At 27.8% G+C, this 14622-nt stretch overlaps 1 protein-coding gene across 1 annotated transcript; it reads right to left on the reverse strand.

The window, feature by feature from the left end:
• Positions 1 to 7744: 7744 nt before the first annotated feature.
• Positions 7745 to 11106, reverse strand: LOC103492529 (cytokinin dehydrogenase 4). Its single transcript, XM_008452930.3, has 5 exons — positions 10503 to 11106; positions 9516 to 9643; positions 8787 to 9047; positions 8427 to 8695; positions 7745 to 8213 (listed from the first exon to the last, which is right to left on the reverse strand). Exons 1-5 carry the CDS (start codon positions 11104 to 11106, stop codon positions 7925 to 7927), a joined length of 1551 nt encoding a protein of 516 aa, XP_008451152.1. The 3' UTR covers positions 7745 to 7924.
• Between the last annotated feature and the right edge of the window lie 3516 nt (positions 11107 to 14622).

Raw genomic sequence — 14622 nt, forward strand, 5'->3', positions numbered from 1 at the left:
TAATGAACTCAGGGTCTCGTTTGATTAGAAGCTTCGTTGAACCTCTACTCTTACCCTAGATGAAAGGCGTGTGTAAACACCAACTTTCTATAGTAAGAAAAAATCAAGACAAAAGATTTTTTAACCGAGTTGAATGATGAACCTAATTTAAATTTTTTCATAACCCATGTGTAAAATGTTTTGGCCAAAAGAAGGAAAAGAAAAATAAGTAGAAAGGAAAGGATGAAAGGAGAAATGAAAAATAAATTTTTTAGGTAAAAAAAACATTCAAATTTTTTGAAGAAAAATTAAGGGGAGGGGGTTTTTCAATGGGTCCCCTCTTTTCTCTCTTATGATGGTGATGGATGGTGATGAGATCACAACATTACTTAGCTTGCATAATGCATGGCTACAAACCAAAGTACTACCCTACCTACCTATACCTACTCCCCAAAATTCTCACCATGCATCTTCAATATGTTCTCATTTTTAGGGTTTGTGTGTGTGCCTTTGATCAATTTGTTGTCATCTAAATTTTCTCTATTTATTATTTCCTCTATTTTGTGGTAAATTATTGGATACTTATCGAGATGTTTGATCTTTGCTCGTTAAATCATCAATTGACCTAAAGTATGATCTTTGTACTATCATGCATTATAAATCTGGACGGAAAAAAATGTACACGTAACTATTCTGTGATATCAACAATAAAATTGTTACAATTTGGAGAATAGAAAAAACTTTGATGTCATGAAAAATGAAAGATTGGAGAACTGTTAAGTGGAGAATAATTTAGAAGTTTTAAGTTACTCTATAATTAATAGTTATGAATATGTATATTATTTTATAAAGAGAATGACTTTCTACTTAATTTTTTTTTTTCGAATTTGATTAAATCACCCAAATTACTTATTTGATCCAAAATCCATAAATTCATTTTTCTTGTCTTTTTGTGGCCTTTTTGTCAAGTACAAATTCATATATTCACTCAACAAAATGAACCTCAAAAACTTAATTTAATGACCGAAAAAAGGTGATTAATATTATAGTATCTAACCATTAGAAAAGATATAGTATATGTGCATCCCTAGCTCTACACCGTACCCAATTATACTCTAAATAATTAAGAGAAAAGGTTGAGAGTGATAGTGAAAGGGGATAACTTAGGGTTTTGAGGATGTGTGTGGTGAATCTTTGTTTGATTTGTTGATGGAGATTTTCTGAGGAGTATGGTCTCAGCCATCAGAATGTGAAGAGAGATTTAGTTTTCTTTATGATAGCTAAAGGCTGTGGGGTATTATTATACAATTATTCCATTGTATAATTTGTATATATATTTCTATTCATTATAAGCTGTCCAAATTTGGAACCAAGTGGATGCTAGCTGCCCCTTCTCTCTCTCTTCCATGATCTCTTTGGGTTTTGGTCAACATTCATTTACAAGTTTCTCATTACATTGGTTTGAATTGTTCACATAATAGAATCAAATCAAACTGAAAAAAACTAATTTGAGTTTGCAAAAAGACACCATCTATATACTCTACATGTTTTCATTATATATTCTGTGAATTAGATAATGTAACAATCATCTAACAAGATAGAGATAGATTTGTCTAAACTTTTAGATGAATGTTACGTTAATCTTTTAAATGTTTAAATAAAAGATTAGTTATATTAAGTCTAATAAATAGTTAAAAGAAATTAAAGTAAATTTGAGGTTTGATATATAAGATTTTTTTTTCTCATCCCCATAAAAATAACTAAACATTTTGATGAATTCCTTTACAATGCATATGGCATTTATACATGCAAATTTGAATTAGAGAGGCAAAAGATATTGTAATTTTTTATGAATTCCTTTCTATCCTCAATTAAATATTGCTACTAAATTAAACCATTTTTGGATTTTAAGATATACTTTTAACCATGTGGATTACTCACCTCATGAATTAAAATTGTCATCCCAACTAGTTAGGTATTCGAGTTTTATATATTTGTCCTAGTATTACAAATTATATTAAGTCTAAGAAAAACCTTACCAAAGATTATATCCTAAATCAAACATGGCTATATAGGTAATATTGGACTATTGGAGTTAACTTACCTCTAGACACCACAACAACTATTATATATCAAACTTCGGACTAAAGCAAAATTACAATGGAAAAAGATCAAAATCTATGACTTAGAAAAAAAATAAAGCTATAAACTAAGAACCCTAATAAAACCTAAATAATTAAACAAACACATTACCCTCTACTAGCACCATTTATAAATTTAAGAAATATATATCATTATTATTATTGGTGTCTCAAGTCAAATCTCAAATAATAACTTAGGTCACCTCATTCTGACATTAGATTTAAAATAATAATGATAAGATTATGAACATTTTCATCCACGAATTCAAAAGCCAAAAGTGAAAAACACTACAAGATAAAATTAAACCCTAAGTGGGCTGGGATCCTAACTCTTTTCTTCTAAGTACTAGGGGTTATGTTTGAATTATCAACCTCTAAAACATACAATATTTAATATTTTCCTCACTATATATAAAAGTAGAATAGTTTAAACTTTTTTTTTTCTTTAGCAAACATATAAATGAAGGGATTAAATATGTTTAGACATATATACTTTATATTATACAAGTGGGATGCAGCCATATTATTCTCTAGATGTGAACATGGGAAAACTTGGCAAAATCATTTTTTGGACTTTAATGATAGTTTATCGTATAATTAGAAGAAGAAAAAGAGACAGAGACTTAGATTTAGAGGGGCAATCTCTTAAAGGGAAAAATAATTAATAAATTCATATAGATTAATAGAGTAGATTAATTATTGCATTAAAAATAAAATAAAAATTATAGGTATATATTTAGGTTGCTAATGATGATTATGGAAATTTTGGTGGATGACAGTAAAAAAGGTTTGGGGGAAAAGGGCAGGCAAGAAATCTCAATTTTTGATACCCTAAAGTCTATATGATTATATTAGGGTTTGAAAAATCAACCCTTTTTGATCAAACATAATATTTGTTTACATTAATTATTAATACTATGATTTATATGCATTGAATCTTCTAAACATGCACCCTTTGATCCCTTGTCTTGTTTTGTGTTTTTTTAACATAATAAAACAACACTACTATGAAAAATGTCATGTCCATCATTATTAAGCTAAGTGTATTTTGATTATACACTCATTCTATTCATGTAATGATCTAGTGGTACAATTGAATGTTGATTTGGATATAGTTTAGTAGTTTGGAACAACGGTACTTTTTTTCAATTTGGAGTTGAACGATATAATAATGCTGAATTTACCTCCACCCACTAACTTTAAGCTTTTGGATCAATCAACGAATTAAGTTGGTATTAGAGCTAGCAAGTGATCGGGTTAATCTCGGTGATTTAAGATAGTAGTATTAGCGTACATGGTCTAAAAAAGTCTTATGTTCAAGCCTCAACACAATGTTATTTCCTTCCCGATTATTATTAAAATTGATTTCTAGTACTCATCGAATTTTATGCATATTATATCAAGCCTTCAAGTGAAGAAGTGTTGAATGAGTATGGAATAACGTAATATTAAAATTTTGACCATTAAGGTAAGCTTAAAATATTTATAAAAAGTTATTTAGATTAATAATTAATTTGCATGTTTATGTTTTACTAACATTTAATTTGGAAATATTAATAAAAAATTTATGTTGCTTGTAAGTCCACACCAAATCAAAAGTAGGATAAATTTGATTTTAAAGGATGAGATTCCTTTAATTTTCTTAAAAAAGAAAAAAAAAGGTGGAAGGATTTCATTTTGTCTCCTCAATTTTTTTCAATATATATATACTTAAATTTTGTGATTATTTTTACATATAGTCAATATATAATCAATTTCTTTTTACAAATTAACAAACCAAATGAATAATAAACTTTTAAAAATTCATCTATACATTCTTAGGATGCAATATTGTTCACTTTGAGGTCTAACCTTTTATTCATTTTTCTTTTCGATTTTACTCATAATATTTCATTATTCCATAACCCATATATATACATACATATATATATATATATATATATATATATATATATACAACAATTGTTTTCTCTTCCACATACATTTCCCTTTGTCTCTTTCCTTTTATTTCCTTTACTACACTATTCCTTTACACTGTTCCCTAATCCACACGTTTTGTTCTCTCCCTAGTTAAATATAACTCTTTGTTCTTTATCCTTTTCTATTTTTACTCCAACGAAATCACATTTTTCATATATTGCTTTATTTTATATTATTCTTAGAGATACTTTTGGACAAAAAAGAATAATCGACATCAAACAAAAAGCACAAATAATAAAGTAAAAAAGATAACAGAGATTATTTGGATAAAAAATAGTAACTTGCTACTAAAACGAGCTTAGAAAAGGAGGTTGGTTTAGTTCAATATAATGTGTTTGATCTCAAAAAAAATCTACGCATGTCTAGACCTAATGGATGATCTCATTCTTTAAATATAGCTCTAGAAAGAAGTGATCGGTCGAAGTCAACCCTAGCATTATACCAAACGAGACACATTATTCACATGCTCCAACCCAATTTGTCAAAAGGGTGCGTATGACCAAGTGCAAGTTCAAAACTTTATTAGGAAGGACTTAGGTTAATTACACATATAATTACATCGTGCTGCTCTTAAAAAAAATAGGTCAATTCTAGGATAAGCACCACATTGATTTGCAAATCTTTCCATTATCACGTATTGTAGGGCATATTCTTCCTAATGAAAATTTTAACTGTTGTGTACGCACGTTGAAGGTCATGATCAATTGCATTTTTTCTTATTCGAATTTTGGTTTCAACAATTGTTGTTGTCATTGTTGTCGTCGTCGTCACTCCTAATCCAAACAACTACTAGTTGATGTGATGTAGAAAGTATATGTGGACAGAAGAACTTCCAAAATTTTAGGCGGCTTATGTTAAAGGATAGGATCTAAAGACTAATTGTCTTTAGCTTCATGCATTCACAAAGCCTTCAATTTATATTTTCTTTGGATTTACTAATACTATTAGATTCATTCTGCATTTTTTATTTTTTAATTAGAAAACACATTAAAGTGAAAACGATTTAGGAAGATTTTCGTTTCAAAATGTCTATACATGTAGGGTATAGTTTTTAAGAATAATTTGAGAAAGGTCCTTTTCTCTTAGGATCACAAAGTTAGTTTCTCCGTTAACGCACCATTCACACATTATTTCATATGCTTATTTTCGATTGCTGAAAACGTCCAAATCTCACATTAATTCGATGAGATGATGATTGTGCTTATATTACTTTGAAAATTGGAAGACAACTTTAATACATTCATTTTAATTAGACCAATTTAAGATTAAATATTTTCTTACTTTGAGTTTTATTTCATTTCAGCAATAAATCTTAAAATTAAATAAATGAAAGTTGATTTTTCATTTTTCTTTTTTCTTTTTTTTTCTTTTTCTTTTTTTTTTCTTTTTTTTGTCAAGATAACAATTTTCAAACCACGACACCATGTGAATGTATTTTCATATTTTATAGAAAAGAAATATTAAAAAAAAGTTCACGAATTAAAAATGGAACAAATCTCAAAATATATACAGAGAGAGAGAGACCAAAAGAAATATTTAACCCAAAAACCAATTTAAAATCTTTAATTAGGAAAAAAAAACTCAAAGAGAGTTTTGGACTATGTTTCCACTAATTTGGGCTGGGTCCGGCCCACTAACTAGAAGTTCATAATACATTCTTTACAAATTTAAAGAGAATAGTCAATTTTTAATTTTGTCTTAATTATAATATTGGCAATTTATTGTGCATTAATTAGCACAAAAACAATCATAATTTCATACGTAAGCAAAGCTGACCATATTATAAAAGTAAAATTGTTTTCCTAAGAATATATATATTAGATTTAGTAAAACTAAGAAAAACTTTAGTTTTAGAAATCAATTTTTTTAAAAAAAGGAGAGCAATTTAATTAATAAAAAGTCAAACAGATTGAGCTTATATATTATTCTTAATCTTTTATTGTAAAATATATTATTCTTAATCTTTTATTGTAAAATATATTATTCTTAATCTTTTATTGTAAAATATATTATTCTTAATCTTTAGAAAATACCTTTAGTTATCTTTTTCAACATGTATATTCTAGAATAATTAAGAGATATGGTATGAATTTTAATTATCTAATTAGATTATTTTTATTTATTTTTTCAAAAAATAAAGCCTTAAAATATGTTGTTTGATCCGATAAATAAAATATTGGAGTTGATTTAATATTGGGGTCTTTTAAAAAATATAACAAGCAACAAAATATTTACGCCGTATAAAATAATTTTGAAAACAAAAAAACTCACAAGCTCACATTAAAAATAATAAAAATGTCTCGTCAATAACCCACATAATATATTTGGTAAACGATCATTTAGATTTGGCTATTGTTTGGTACACGATTGTTTAGATTTAAACAGTTAAACCTAAACCATTTATTTTTTAATTATATCTTTTCGTTTAGATTTTGTTACAATATCATTTAGATTTGGCTATACAATCGTTTAGATTTAGGTGTAAACGATTTCTTTTTCAAAATTTGATACATAATCGTTTAGATTTGGCTAAGCCAAAATTTTCAAGATTCTTTTGTACACGATTGTTTACGCGATCATTTATTTTTTTCAAGATTCTTTAGTACACTATCGTCTAGCTAAACGATTTTTTTTTAATTTTTTGGTACACTATCGTTTATTTTTTTTACAAGATTCCTTCTACACAATCCTTTAGATTTGGTGTTACCATCTAAACATTTGTAAAAGAAGGAAAAGAATAAATACGATGAAAAAAATAGCAGAAGAAAGATGATAGAAAATCAGATTTGGTTACCCAAATCTAAACGACGCAGAAAAGAAACCAGAACAAAAAAAACAAAGGGAGAAGAAAGACAGAAGGGTAAATTTAGAATATTTAAAAAATAGCTAAATTTATGGATTTTGTTAATATTTTAATAGTTTGTTATATTTATAAAAATTTGTCATTAATATTTATATTATTAACACGCTTAATACCATTCAAAAGAAAATATTAGACTTTTTTGTAGAAAAACAAACAAATATTCAACTCTTCTAAAATTATTAAAATCAATAAAATAAAATAAAATCTAATAGAATTTTCATATATTGTATCAAGTAGTAGCCATATTTCTTTTTTTTTTTTTTCATAATGAGATTAAGTATTTTTGTAGATTTCTTGTAGTATATATTTCAGAACGTTTGGGTCGTGGTGCATGCAATCTATTGCTTCTATAGTGTTAAACACGACTTTGCTTAAAGACATCAGACGGCGACGTTTTGACTTAAAAACCACCATCTTGAATATCTTTTCATCGTTAATTGTTGTTTTTCATTAGGTAGTTGTTTTGTTCTTAAACACTGTGTATGTTTTCGAAGAAATTGCATCAATATTGTTACCACTATTATAATATTTAATGTTAAATATTACTTTTTTTTATTATCGAACTTTTCATGTTAGTGATATTTTGATTGGACCCCTATATTTTATAATTTATAATTGATCTAACTTCATATTTTTTATAAACGATAATAAAAACAAGTTACTACAATATAAGAACCAACATGAAATTTTGATGATGTTTCACATTCTAGGGACTAAATTGTTAAATGTAAAAAAAAAAAAAAAAATTGCAATTGCTTGAGGGGTTTTTCATTCTATCCTAAATTTAATTCTAATTAAATAGAAAAATTATTATATATTTAATTCCTTAACACAATGTACAAATTAAAAAGAAAAGTTTGGAAAGATTAAAATAGAATTAATTGTATGACAATTGAGAGGAGAAGAGAAATAATTATTGATTTTTTTTTGAATTTTTATTAATTAATTAAGAAAAATTAAACTAATTGAAAATTTTCTGTCCCGGAGAGAGCAATTTTTTAGGGTCAAACATGGCCTTCCGTTGCCGGAAAACGCTCCATTTGCGGCCAAAATGATTGATCCAATCTTTTTGTGTTTCAAAATGTGGAAGATATTGTTTCACTTCAATTCCAGCTTCTTCACAAAACTTCAATATATCTCTATTATGACCATCAACCGTTTCCCAATCTTTGAATCCACTCGAAAATAGGAACCCCGCCGCATAAAACACGTCCTCGTCGGGTACCACGGCCGAGGTCCGCTCATCCCACCTGCAAAAGTTTCCACAGACATAAACGTTAAAAGAAATAATCTCCTCTCGATTCCATTATGAATATGAATAAATAATTCAATGTACTTTTGTTAACACATTGTGGTACGTAGTATTAAAACGAGAAACCCTATTATTATCTTGTCTATTTGACTAAATATACTATATCTATGTGTTTTATAAAGGTTGTGAAGTTAAAATAGGGAACACGTACTTGTTCTTGAACATGGGGTAGAAGAGAAAGACGCCAGAAGTGAGATTACGCTTTTGAATAATGCCTCTAAAAACCCCTGAATCAAAATCCGCAATTCTCGACTTTGGAACAAAAAGATTTATCCATGGATGAGGAACTTCCCATAACCCTAAAGCTCTTAAAGCCACCTCGTCGGTATGAACCCGATCTAAGAATTGTTCATAAGAAACGTCTTTAATGAACTTCATCCCAGCTTCAAACTTCAACCCTGCCACCAAATTCTCCACTTCCTGCATGCATGTGTGTCATTATTGAAAAAGAAACAATAAGAACAATTCAAGAAATTCGAATGGAAACAAAACTCAAGACAAATGAAGGAACCTGGTCAACGGAAGAAGAAGTAGTTTGATCATAATATTTGACAATTTCAAGGACGTAAACGATGCCGTATTGAGAGACAAGAGATGAGATCTTGGGCTGGTCGGGGAGAGGGTAGAATGAGGAATCATCATTCGCATTGAATTGTAGCATAAGCAATCCTTCTAAGTAATCTGGGGCGTTGGATTTATCTCTAGATATCAAAGTCTCTTGATCGCTTGTAAAGGAAGCGAAGTTGGTGTAAAGCATCCGAACCCATTTAACCTTAACCAATTTTTATATTAAAAGTAAACAAAACAAAAATCCATGTCAGCAAATAAAATCTTATATATTAACCTTAATTTAATCAAAACGTTGTCCAAAAAATCTTAAAAAATAATATCTATTCTAAAAGTCAAAGAAACCGTTAAGTGTACGTAAGGTCGTTAATATTATTATATTAATTTTTTTCCAAGTCAAAATAAATAATAATAATAATAATGTTAATTATAATATTAGTATTATATTATGAGAAAAAAAAAAAAAAGATTAAAGGAAGGTTTTAATGGAAAGTCGTAATAAATATTTGATTTTAAAACGTCATTCGATTGAATTGTTTTTAGCCGGCTAAGGCCTGTTTAGTGAGTTCATTTGTGTTTTATTATTATAAGTGAATGAATCAAAAAATAGTTTTCTTATTTTCTTTTCTTTGATTTGATTGAATTAAAATTAAAGAGAGAAAGAGAGAGAGACCCTGGTGGGAGTTGGAGCAAGAGCGATTCTAGCTCGGGTTATTATGCCGAACTGACCCAATCCGCCGAGGACGGAGTAAAAGAGTTCGGGATTGTTGGTAGGGGAGCAAGTCAACAATTCTCCTCTTCCTGTTCATTTAAACAAAAGGATTATTAACTATGACTAACATAAGATGACGATCTCTCTCTTTATGACGACCTATATTCGATAATACATGTCCATAAATACATTTTTATTTAATTATGTTCATGTTATTATTTTGATTTTACCGAATAATTCATCCACAGTAAAGTATTCGGGTTATAATTAACTTTTCTAAATAAATAAATGACATGTTAATTGTCGATGTCATTGTCGTGGAAAAAGCTAAATTTGATTGGGGGGTTTGGGTTTGGAGAAAAAAAGAGGTTAATAACATATGGAAAAGTGGTGTTTGTGTACTTTGGTTGAGTTGTACTTATAAAAAACGATCTACCTTTTTACATTTTTCTTTTTGTATTTGAAAAAAATGAATGGGCATCATAAATGATGTCCAAGGCTATAACAACTAAGTCTTACCTATACTTACTGAAATTATCGTCAAAAGACAATACCACATAGTCTATATACGACATATCCAAAGAGCGTTACACATTTTGTAACTTATTCTTTGTCCTTTTCCATTCAATAATCCCAAGACACACGAATGACCAAAAGACAAATTCTAAACTTATTTTATTGACAATTATGAGTTTTTGTTTTTCTTATTATTTTCCTCTCTTTTGTACTGATCATTAATTACTTTTTCAAACATGGTAATGACAGGATCATGTGTATAAAAGTAATCAGAAGTTTTTGTTTTTGGTAGGTTTTTAAGTTCAAAATGAAAATTTGAACCTAACAGGTAAGACACTAATTATATTATATTAAAGGATGATAATTTGATTTCCATTGGCATAAATGGTACTGAACAACTAAAACTTATGTAAAAGAGTATTGAAGAAATACCAGTTATGACATCAAGTTCATGAACATTGTTGATTTGAGGACCGAACCGAAACGTTTGTCCACTAATTCCAGCATTGGACAATGTCCCGCCAACGGTAATATGCAAATAATCCGTCCACGAGACAGGGCTTAATCCCTTTTGTGTCGTTGCATGTAATACATCAATCCAAAGTTGCTCAGCACCAACATCCGCATACGGACCCAACGGCGATGTCGTCGACACCACAATTCTACTTGTCTTTTGTCGGAAACCACCAAGTGAGGTCATGTTTACGACAAGGCCATTCTCAACCAACGCTTGCCCTCGAACACAATGGCCTTGACCTCGAGCAGCGATATGCAACGGCACTGGACTCGTATACATGAACCGGATCAACCCGACGACGTCGTGACCAGTCAATGGAAAGAACACACCAGAAGGATTCTCTTGAACCATCAAGCCATAATCTTTGGAAGCTAAGCTAATGGTTAGAGGATCGTTTTTAAGCTTATCTAAAAGTGTTTTTGGAAGAGCTAAACTCAAAGCCACTGCAGAAAACGGTGCGTTTTGAAGAAAAAGAAAGCAAGTGAAAATTATGAGAAGAAAAAGATTAGGGGATTCCATTTTTTTTAGTATAAGATGAAGATAGGAGAATATAAAAGAATGAATATTTATAGAGAGAGGGAAAAAAATATTAAATCTAAATTTTTTTTTAAAAGAAAGTAAATAAATAATTTATGAATGTGTGTGGAGAATGAATGTATTGGCAACGTAGAATTGACTTCTAAATATAATGGGTAACTTATTAAATTAAAATAATAAATATTATACTATAAAGTTTTAAAATGGTATGTGATTAATTAGTATTTGTTATGATTTTTTTAATATTTTCAAAGGGGTATGTGTGACGAGAAAAGAAAAAAAAGGATTATTTAAAGTTCTCTTTAGAAAATTTTTTATTTTCATTTTTTTTATGGTGGAAGTTAATGCGTTAATTTTTGGTAAACAAAATTAATGTTAATGTGATTTCAAACGTGTTGGTGACTAAGCTAACCGTTTAGAAATAAATTATAATTTTGAATTATGATTTCAAATGTCATATAATTCTTTATACAATATTGATTTTGGTAAAATAATAATAAGTTATTTATTGGATAAATAAAGAAAATAAATTATCTATTGCTAAATTTGTATAGTACATTACTTGTGGAAAACCAATATTTACTATTTTTGTTTATTTTGGTGGTCTTAATATTTAATCCTGATTTTTTCAAAGATTTGTGTTGAATTTTTTTTTTTATTTTTTTTCACCTTCTTTTTTTGTTTTTTATTTTCATTTGATTAAAAAAATTGTCAATGATTTTGCTGTAGTGATCCAATTGAATATGATTTGTCTAGTTTACACTAAGTTTGAACATAGAATTAAATTTTTTTGAGTGTTCCACTTGAATTGTCAACTCTTTCTCTTTCTCTTTCTACAAAATTGCATGCATAATTTTATTTTGTTAGAATAAAATGAATAAACTATAGAAACATTATACCAGATAACAAAAAAAAATTTTAGAAAAAACAGCACCTCTTTTCGTATATTGAGAATATGACAAGTAATTAATAATATCAAATGGTTATCAGAGAGTTATTGTATGATTATCAAAAGACTATTAAAAGATTATCGGTTATTAAATTTACTACTTTACAGTTTAAAAAATATAGTAACATAAGTTCTATTATCATAAATCTTTTTATTCTTTTTGTAAATGTCAATAAATTATGTACAATAAAAATTACACAAGCAATAATAAATGTCTTTCTTTTTTCTTTTTTTTCCAAATTTGGTTCTATTATGGAGAAAATAATGAATTAGGCAACTGTCACCCTTGATCTAGGCTTGAATTTCTCAATTTCTTACATAAGACTGAGTTAGTTATACAATTTTGGTACAGCAGAAAATTGAAATAATTTACAAACTATAATAAAATTTATGGAATTTTGTATATACAATTTTGATATTTTGTCATCCAAACAAATTTTTCCTTCATTACTTTCTATACCTAGTCAAATTAAATTTAACAAGTCATTTCATAATTTCATAATAATTTTAAATTAATTAGTACACCTTAATGTCAATAGCTACGATTGGAAGTTAGAATTTAATGAAAAGTTGAAAATAAACTGCATACATATATATATATATATATATATATATATATATATATATTAAGTTGACCAAATTGAAACGAAATGCGAACCTCAACTTAGGCTTGTTTGTGTGCATATGCAATCCAAATTCTGTTTTAGATTCAATTTATAATACAAAACTCGATCCGTTCCCACAATTTCTCCAATTCAATCCTAGTTTCCATCGCTCTAACATTGCGCAATCATATTTCTCAATCCATTTTTGATTCAACTCACATTCACGACAATCCTAATTATACTACAGCTGCCCAAAGAGGTCGAACTTCGAAATCCTAGAACCAAATAGAAATTAGACCTAAAAACTCATAAGATATTTACTCCTACCTTAAAATATTGGTCCAACGGTCTAATTCTTCCTTCTTGTAGTGTTTTCTTAACGACGCATAATCTTTCTTTTTTCTAAAAAAAAATTGTTATTTCTTAGAAGATTTAGTTACGAAATCAAATCCTTGATTTAAGCAACTAATAATAATTATATGAATATATATAATCAAAATTCAAAAGACGATATGATAAACTCTTCATAAACTTCTGTTTAATTAATTGATTAATTGATTAAAAAAAAAAAGTAGTAAGGGTACTAAAATTATATTACAACCTTCCACCTTTGCTTTTGATGTAGGAAATCACTTAAAAACTTAAGAGTCAACTATGAGCATAATAAGATTTTGAGTCTGAAGGGATTTAAATTTGTTCGAAGTATCTCGAGATTATAAAAGCCTATCCTAGTGCTCACAAATTACACTACAAGATTAGATAGCTGCACTTTTCTATATATACTTTATCCCTCTCTTTCTATATATATATTTATTTATTTTATCCTACATCAATAACTTTTAACTTTTCTTTAATTAAATGAGTCTTCTAAAATTGTTTGTAAAATTACAAGTATGTAAGAAAATTCAACTCTTATAAAAATTAGTCTGATGCTACATGTCCAAGAAAGTTGACTAAAGTTAGGAATAGAATTACAAATAACAACTAGACATATTAGCTTCGAGTTTACTCTCAAACTTTCGAATAAACTTTCTGATTCAAAAAGTGAATCCTCAAGTTTATAAGGATTGTAGAAATTAAACCCTAACATGATTATAAGTTTACAAACCCAAGTAAAACTCAACATAATTAAGGTATACATCATCAAGTAAGATGTTGAGTTTCTAATCCTCATCCTATGTTAGTCAATTCATTTATATTTTATTTTCTTTAAAATAAAATAGGAGTTTACATAATATATATATATATATATATATATATATATATATAAAAGATTGTTATCATACCAATGTTGATTAGTTGGCAGTATTTAGAATGCAAGGTCTTTTAATTATTTTAGCAGCACAACCAATGCCTATTTCTAAGGTTATATTAAAATTGTAATTAGAAAAACAAAATGTCACAGTCAAGCATAAAGAATTATAATATGATTTGAAAATGTAATGCTAAGTCCCCCAACCCCAATATACAGAAATACAAAAGAAGAAGAAAATACCAAAAGCTCAACACAACAGTAAAAACCTTTCCTTCAAGATTTTACTGTAGGATTTCGAGATCTTATGAGAATGACATTTAATTTTTGAAAATGAAATTTCAACTGATGTCAATTTGAAACTTTGATAATTCCTCCTCTTTTTTCTTTTTTCTTTTTTTTTTTTATAGGAAGTACAAATCAAATGATATTAATATTAAACCTTTTTTTTTAATCAAATTAACAATCCTGGTTCTTCTAAAAACAGATTTTGATGATCCAATCAGATCATATTATTCAAACAAAATATAAATAAAGAAAGTAAAGAAAAAGAAGTCACCGTCCAATAAGATTATGTTATTTCAAATCCAATCTTAGATAACACTAACAGAATATTTATTGACGACAGTAGATTAATAAAATTAATACAAAAGAAAATATGTAGATAAAGAGACGAAAATTATAACGGAATT

The sequence above is a fragment of the Cucumis melo genome, chromosome 2, assembly GCF_025177605.1.
Source record: "Cucumis melo cultivar AY chromosome 2, USDA_Cmelo_AY_1.0, whole genome shotgun sequence".
In the NCBI taxonomy this organism is placed as follows: domain Eukaryota; kingdom Viridiplantae; phylum Streptophyta; class Magnoliopsida; order Cucurbitales; family Cucurbitaceae; genus Cucumis; species Cucumis melo.

Bases quoted from the DNA above. Each gene is read 5' to 3' on its own strand.
- LOC103492529 (XM_008452930.3), bottom strand. From the start codon at position 11,106: ATGGAATCCCCTAATCTTTTTCTTCTCATAATTTTCACTTGCTTTCTT. The intron at 9,048-9,515 runs GTCTCTCTCTCT...AAATTGGTTAAG, and splicing joins TTGCTCCAACTCCCACCAGG to GTTAAATGGGTTCGGATGCT. The intron at 8,696-8,786 runs GTTCCTTCATTT...ACATGCATGCAG, and splicing joins CTTCTTCTTCCGTTGACCAG to GAAGTGGAGAATTTGGTGGC.